Source organism: Mizuhopecten yessoensis, unplaced genomic scaffold, assembly GCF_002113885.1.
Source record: "Mizuhopecten yessoensis strain PY_sf001 unplaced genomic scaffold, ASM211388v2 scaffold9351, whole genome shotgun sequence".
Classification (NCBI taxonomy): domain Eukaryota; kingdom Metazoa; phylum Mollusca; class Bivalvia; order Pectinida; family Pectinidae; genus Mizuhopecten; species Mizuhopecten yessoensis.
The window spans coordinates 61,948-70,210 of record NW_018408004.1 but is presented as its reverse complement, the minus strand read 5'-3'; the positions used below and the strand labels follow the sequence as shown (position 1 = coordinate 70,210).

Sequence of the window (8,263 nt, the reverse complement as noted above, 5' to 3'; positions counted from 1 at the left end):
GGGTTAGTTTGTGACTCAGCTAATGTATAAAGATATTTATTCTCCGGTTAGTTTGTGACTCAGCTAATGTATAAAGATATTTATTCTCGGGTAAGTTTGTGACTCGGCTAATGTATACAGATATTTATTTTCGGGTTAGTTTGTGACCTAACTAATGTATAGACATATCATTCTCACATAAAAACCTCGTATGATCAAAAGCTTGTGTTCTTGTAATGTTCATGCAAAACACCAATATCACAATACAATGCGATCGGAAAAATAACATCATATAATACATTGTCACTCAGCCCTACCATTTATGTGTTCAGGACATGTGTACCAGAACTTCTCCTGTATCACGTACAACTGGGACGAGTATCTGACCTGCTCCTGGGCTTTGTCACCACTGTACAACGAACCAGTCTACACAACATCGCTCACTTGGTCTGTATACATTCTTCTCCTCAACCCAGAAAATATATTGTCAATAATTCCAGAAATAGAATACGAGTTCCAGAAAAATCGGCATTGACTGAAAAAGATTCAATCAATCTCCTTATTGCAGCACTGATTTGTTTATTTGGAGCTCTCTTTTAAGATTTTAACATGTATTTTTCTCAGTAAACTAAACATGTATTGTAAAAACTCTGATCTGATCAAATTTCGACTGCAAATATGTGTATAGCAGGACAGGACTATTTTTATACAAAAGTAAACTATAACAGTAACTGTACACAGCACAGATATGTTGGCTATAACTATAATTATTACCCAATAGTCCATATAAATTATAAAAAGTCATTGTTGACTGTTTCTGGCTATTTGTCCAATTTCGGCTGTAGGGGTGAAACAGTTAACAGTTAAAGTATGGGTATGATGGATATAGCAAGTTTATGATCCCCCGAGGCCAGGACTATTTCCCGAGACGATCATAAACTTGCTATATCCCGAAATACCCATACTTCAACTGTTTTTATACCGATACAAACACTCCATCACAATATTCTAAATATTATTAGACAGCAAATTTTCAACAGTTGTGACTCTTTATTAACAAAACAAAACAAAATCTTGAGAATTTCCATGTCCGCGATATCCAAACCCTTTTCAGTGAGATAGCTAGAGAGCAATGTAACGGATGCCCGTACTGTTTTTTGTATGTTCCAACTGTCTTTTGCCTCCAATATATCCGACAATTCGCTCTCGTCCAACACAGAAAACCTGGGGGTCGCCATTTCTGTTGTCGTCTGTCAACAACAATGCGAGGTGAAGGTCGGTCCAGAAAGTACCGGCTTCGCTGGCCGGAAATTGCCGAAGTAATTCGATTGCGCTGATTGGTCAATATTCGGTCAGGCCCCGCCCACGACGTCACTCAATTTCCCGCATTTTCCGAGGGAAATAGTTTCAAAACTATCGCACCCCTCCAGACGAACTATTTTCCTGGCATGCAGTTAGATGGGAAATAGCTTGTTTACGTGGTGACTTTTGTATAGTGTAAAATAAGTAGAGGTATAATAATATACAGTTATAGAATGGGTATGAAGGAAATAGCACATTTATGGTCCCCCGAGGTGAAAAACTATTTCCCGAGCCGGCTAATATTAATATATTAATATAACTGTTTTATTATAACGAAAAAAATTATGAAAGGCAAATTAACAAATGAGTTTATTCATTTCCTTTTACAATTTCAAAGAGAAAAAATACAATTGGAAGTACTGTATGCTTCGTCGTTGATGATATCTTCATTTCTAGCTTTCAAGAAGTTTTTTTATAGACTGTATCTTATAGTCACTATTGTTTTCCTACCATATCTAGTCCCATACACTTTTTAAGTTTGCGTGGACACACGTACGTGCACCTCCTCTGAACTTGCTTGACCCTAATCGTCAACGCTTCCGGCATTCCGTTCTGTTAAATAAGTTTGAAGTGAATTCACTGCAGTCTTTATAACAGCTTTTGTATTTAAGCTACGTTTAGCGTCCAAAATCTGCTGTAACTCCTCTTTACAACAACAAAACGGCCGTCATCAATGGCCATTTTCACTGTTGTCATTTGGTTCTGAAAATGTGACGTCACGAGCGTCACGGAAAAGGTCTCGCCTACCAATGTTTTCATTGGTTGAGATCTTATAAGCTTCGCCTACAAATATTCATGAGGGAGTAGTCCTCTTTCTGGCAGGAAGTAGTCTTTTTTGCAGGGAGTAGTCCTAATTTAGTAGGGAGTAGCCCTGAGACGGAGATATTTAAGTGATTTAAGGGACATAGCAGATTTTATCGTATTGTTTTTATATAGGAAAAACTCAGTAGAGGTATAATACTTAAAACTGTTTTCCCGGTTAGAGCGAACTGTCACCCGGCGCGAATTAGATGCGCAGAAATCCCCCCTCGAGAGCCCCGTTCAAGCGTTTCGGTGACCACGACTCAGTGTTGTTCACGCAGACGAAGCAATGCAATGGCGAGTCATCATTACATGCAGTATTGATAGCGGCCTCGGGCAAACAGTTTCTAGGGCTTCCCCCTACCGAGGGATGATAGTTTTGACTGTTCCCCAAACAGCCATCAAACAATTGTATACTGTACACAGCACAGATATGTTGTCTATAACGATAACTGTACACGGCACAGACATGTTAATTTTAACGGTGACTGTACACGGCACATATATGTTGGTTATAACGGTAACTGTTAACAGGACAGATGTGTTGTCTATAACGGTAACTGTACACGACACAGATATGTTGACTATAACGGTACCTGTACACGGCACAGATATGTTGGTTATAATGATAACTGTACACGACACAGATATGTTGTCTATAACGGTAACTGTACACGGCACAGATATGTTGGTTATAATGATAACTGTACACGGCACAGATATGTTGTCTATAACGGTAACTGTACACGGCACAGATATGTTGGTTATAATGATAACTGTACACGGCACAGATATGTTGGTTATAATGATAACTGTACACGGCACAGATATGTTGTCTTTAACGGTAACTGTACACGGCACAGATATGTTGGTTATAACGATAACAGTACACAGCACATATATGATGTCTATAACGGTAACAGAACGCAGAACAGATATGTTGGCTATAACGGTTACAGTACACAGTACAGACATGTTGGTTATAACGATAACAGTACACAGCACATATATGATGTCTATAACGATAACTGTACACGGCACAGCTATGTTGTTCATCACGGTAACTGTACACAGCACACATATGTTGGTTATAACGATGATTGTACACATCACTGACTTGTTGGTTATAACGGTGACTGTACACGGCGCAGATATGTTGGTTATAACGATGACTGCACACGGCACAGATATGTTGGTTATAATGATAACTGTACACGGCACTGATATGTTGTCTTTAACGGTAACTGTACACGGCACACATATGTTGGTTATAACGATAACAGTACACAGCACATATATGATGTCTATAACGGTAACAGAACGCAGAACAGATTTGTTGGCTATAACGGTTACAGTACACAGTACAGACATGTTGGTTATAACGATAACAGTACACAGCACATATATGATGTCTATAACGATAACTTTACACGGCACAGCTATGTTGTTCATCACGGTAACTGTACACAGCACACATATGTTGGTTATAACGATAACAGTACACAGCACAGATATGTTGTTCATCACGGTAACTGTACACAGCTCACATATGTTGGTTATAACGATAACAGTACACAGCACATATATGATGTCTATAACGATAACTGTCCACGGCACAGCTATGTTGTTCATCACGGTAACTGTACACAGCACACATATGTTGGTTATAACGATAACAGTACACATAACAGATATGTTGGCTATAACGGTAACAGTACACAGCACAGATATGCTGTTTATCACGATAACAGTACACAGCACAGATATGTTGGTTATAACGGCGACTGTACACAGCACAGATATGTTGGTTATAACGGTAACAGTACACAGCACAGATATGTTGGTTATAACGGTAACTGTATACGACACAGATATGATGGTTATAACGGTAACAGTACAGATGATTGTACACGGCACAGATATGTTGGTTATAACGGTGACTGTACACAGCACAGATATGTTGGTTATAACGGTAACTGTATACGACACAGATATGATGGTTATAACGGTAACAGTACAGATGATTGTACACGGCACAGATATGTTGGTTATAACGGTGACTGTACACAGCACAGATATGTTGGTTATAACGATGATTGTACACATCACTGACTTGTTGGTTATAACGGTGACTGTACACATCACAGACTTGTTGGTTATAACGATGACTGTACACATCACAGATTTGTTGGTTATAACGGTGACTGTACACAGCACAGATATGTTGGTTATAACGGTGACTGTACACGGCACAGATATGGTGGTTATAACGGTAACAGTACACAGCACAGATATGTTGGTTATAACGGTGGCAGTACACAGCACAGATATGTTGGTTATAACGGTAACAGTACACAGCACAGATATGCTGTTCATCACGGTAACTGTACATGGCACATATATGTTGGTTATAACGATGACTGCACACGGCACAGATATGTTGGGTACAGCGGTGACTGTACACAGCACATCTATGTTGGTTATAACGATCACAGTACACGGCACAGATATGTTGGTTATAACGATGACTGTACACAGCACACATATGTTGGTTATAACGGTGACTGTACACGGCACATATATGTTGGTTATAACGATGACTGTACACATCACAGATATGTTGGTTATAACGATGACTGTACACAGCACACATATGTTGGTTATAACGGTAACAGTACACAGCACAGATATGTTGGTTATAACGGTAACAGTACACAGCACAGATATGTTGGTTATAACGGTGACAGTACACAGCACAGATATGTTGGTTATAACGGTGACTGTACACAGCACAGATATGTTGGTTATAACGGTGACTGTACACGGCACATATATGTTGGTTATAACGGTGACTGTACACATCACAGACTTGTTGGTTATAACGGTGACTGTACACGGCACATATATGTTAATTTTTACGGTGACTGTACACATCACAGATATGTTGGTTATAACGATGACTTTACACATCACAGACTTGTTGGTTATAACGGTGACTGTACACGGCACATACATGTTAGTTTTAACGGTGACTGTACACATCACAGACTTGTTGGTTATAACGATGACTGTACACATCACAGATATGTTGGTTATAACGATGACTGTACACGACACAGACTTGTTAGTTATAACGATGACTGTACACAGCACAGATATGTTGGTTATAACGGTAACTGTACACTGCACAGACTTGTTGGTTATAACGATGACTGTACACATCACAGCTATGTTGGTTATAATGATGACTGTACACAGCACAGATACGTTGGTTATAACGATGACTGTACACATCACAGATATGTTGGTTATACCGGTGACTGTACACAGCACAGATATGTTGGTTATAACGATGACTGTTTACATCACAGATATGTTGGTTATAACGGTGACTGTACACAGCACAGATATGTTGGTTATAACGGTGACTGCACACGGCACAGAAATGTTGGTTATAACGGTAACTGTACACGGCACAGATATGTTGTCTATAACGATGACTGTACACATCACAGACCTGTTGGTTATAACGGTAACTGCACACGGCACAGAAATGTTGGTTATAACGATGACTGTACACGACACAGATATATTGGTTATAACGGTGACTGTACACATCACTGACTTGTTGGTTATAACGGTGACTGTACACATCACAGACTTGTTGGTTATAACGATGACTGTACACATCACAGATATGTTGGTTATACCGTCGACTGTACACAGCACAGATATGTTGGTTATAACGGTGACTATACAAATCACAGACTTGTTGGTTATAACGGTAACAGTACACAGCACAGATATGTTGGTTATAACGGTGACTATACAAATCACAGATATGTTGGTTATAACGGTAACTGTACACGGCACAGATATGTTGTCTATAACGGTGACTGTACACATCACAGACTTGTTGGTTATAACGGTAACTGCACACGGCACAGAAATGTTGGTTATAACGGTGACTGTACACGACACAGATATGTTGGTTATAACGGTGACTGTACACATCACTGACTTGTTGGTTATAACGGTGACTGTACACGGCGCAGATATGTTGGTTATAACGGTGACTGTACACATCACAGACTTGTTGGTTATAACGGTGACTGTACACGGCACAGACATGTTAATTTTAACGGTGACTGTACACATCACAGACTTGTTGGTTATAACGATGACTGTACACATCACAGACTTGTTGGTTATAACGATGACTGTACACGGCACAGATATGTTGGTTATAACGATGACTGTACACGGCACAGACATGTTAATTTTAACGGTGACTGTACACATCAGACTTGTTGGTTATAACGGTGACTGTACACGGCACAGACATGTTGGTTATAACGGTGAATAATAGTACAGCACTAAAACGAACAACACTTTTGATAAGGTTGAATCAGTGACAACGTAGTCTCTTTAGCGAAATCGTGCGTTTTGTAAACAGAAACATTTGACACTAAATACATATGGGATCGTACATGAGTTTCCATGTCATATCACATTTATTTAACGAGTCTAAGATTTTTTCATTTAAGAGGCGAGCTTAAATGAAAAATTCGTGACGTGTTTCATAAATCTCATATGGCATGGAAACAAGTGAAGGTTTCCTTTTATCATAAAGCTGATATACTGTCCTTGCAGTCGTTTAAACAAAAAAATGCATCCTCCGTCATTTTATTAGCTGTATTTCGTTGACATGACCGAAGTACCACTATCAAAATGTAGGTCGGATATATAAGCGCTGTAACGAATAGTCCCAAATACTTTTTAAAAAGTTACTCAAACAACATGGATAAATATGAACATGTAATNAGCGTCACACTACGCGGAAATTTGAGGTGTCCACAGTTTCAGTGAGACAGCCGCCTATCACTTTCGATTCGATAACCCTGCGTCGTTTCACTTGTTTGGGTAGTGATGTGGGAGATTGTTGATAAATGTTAATGCTGAAATATCCACCGTAAATGTTTCCTCCAAACACAGAATGCACATTTCCATGGAACCAACTTGAAATTGTGCGTCCGCCATGTTTACTGCATTGTACTTCACGTAGTGCGGAGAAATTTACTATCGTGGGAAAGTGGGATGCGGTCAACTAATCAAAATCACTCAAGGCCATATACGTTGAGTTAATTTGAGAAAATATGAAATGGGTATTTTCACTGTATAACAGGGGAGTGAGATGATAAATGATAATTCGTATATACCTGTATGATTATTTTTGTTCTGGATACAAAACATTCCCAATATATTTGTGTTTATTTGAAAGGCAATTGCCACAATTTGCCATTTGGTCTTCATGCCCGGATTTGTCCTCCGGTACATGCACGTGGTCTTTAGGTGGAAATGACGGAATTAAGGACACAGACCCCCACCAACCAATACGTGTCTGTCTTCACCTGCGGAATGACAATAGAGCGATAGAGTCAGAATGTCATGAGGTGGACATTGAAAACAAAGGTAAGCAATGTTTCGGAGTCTTTGTAAAGTTATCCTCTATAATGCACAGCTTACATTCAATGCGTTGCACATAATTAAATTACAATTCGTATATACATTTTGTATGTATATGCAAACACTGCGTAGAAATTAAAACATAATTAAATATTGATCAGATCACAACTAAAACATATTTTTACGGTGTTTTTTTCTATTTTCTCAGCAACGTGATATTTTATAATAAATACATTATAACTTATATAAAAACCTCTAACCAGACGTTAATCAACCGGCGTATTGTCATTACAATGGCTTCATTGTCAAACCAATGCAGGTAGTATTATTTTACAGTAAAACCAGCCACGGTTAGTGATTTGGTAGCAAAGCCCCAATATCCTAACTGTATTTGTGCTCAGTGGACACATCAGAAAGTTATACCATCAAAGATATTCTCTTTGGAAATATCTTCACCAGGCTCGGCCACAATACAAAAGGTAAGGTATTTTACATCAGTACATTGTATGTCCTTTTTTGTAATATCGTATCTGTTTTTTAACCTGCATCATTTTCCTCGATTAGACGGCAGACATCATTGAGGGTGCTACATGTACAACACTGTAGAAAAGGATCACCCTAGAGGGACATATATGCTTGCCCCATTCTATATTAG

The 8,263-nt window shown here is 38.9% G+C and overlaps 1 protein-coding gene across 4 annotated transcripts in view; it reads left to right on the top strand.

The window, feature by feature from the left end:
- Nucleotides 1-8,263, top strand: part of LOC110457863 — an 85,243-nt gene that overhangs the window by 37,376 nt on the left and 39,604 nt on the right. For all 4 annotated transcript variants that reach the window (XR_002463727.1, XM_021509310.1, XM_021509308.1 and 1 more), the window contains exons 3-5: nucleotides 312-426; nucleotides 7,424-7,614; nucleotides 7,945-8,087. Coding sequence is in view for 3 of the 4 variants with exons in the window: in XM_021509310.1 (XP_021364985.1) it covers nucleotides 312-426; nucleotides 7,424-7,614; nucleotides 7,945-8,087 (449 nt within the window). In the remaining variant the exon portion in view is untranslated. The remainder of the gene's footprint in view (nucleotides 1-311; nucleotides 427-7,423; nucleotides 7,615-7,944; nucleotides 8,088-8,263) is intronic.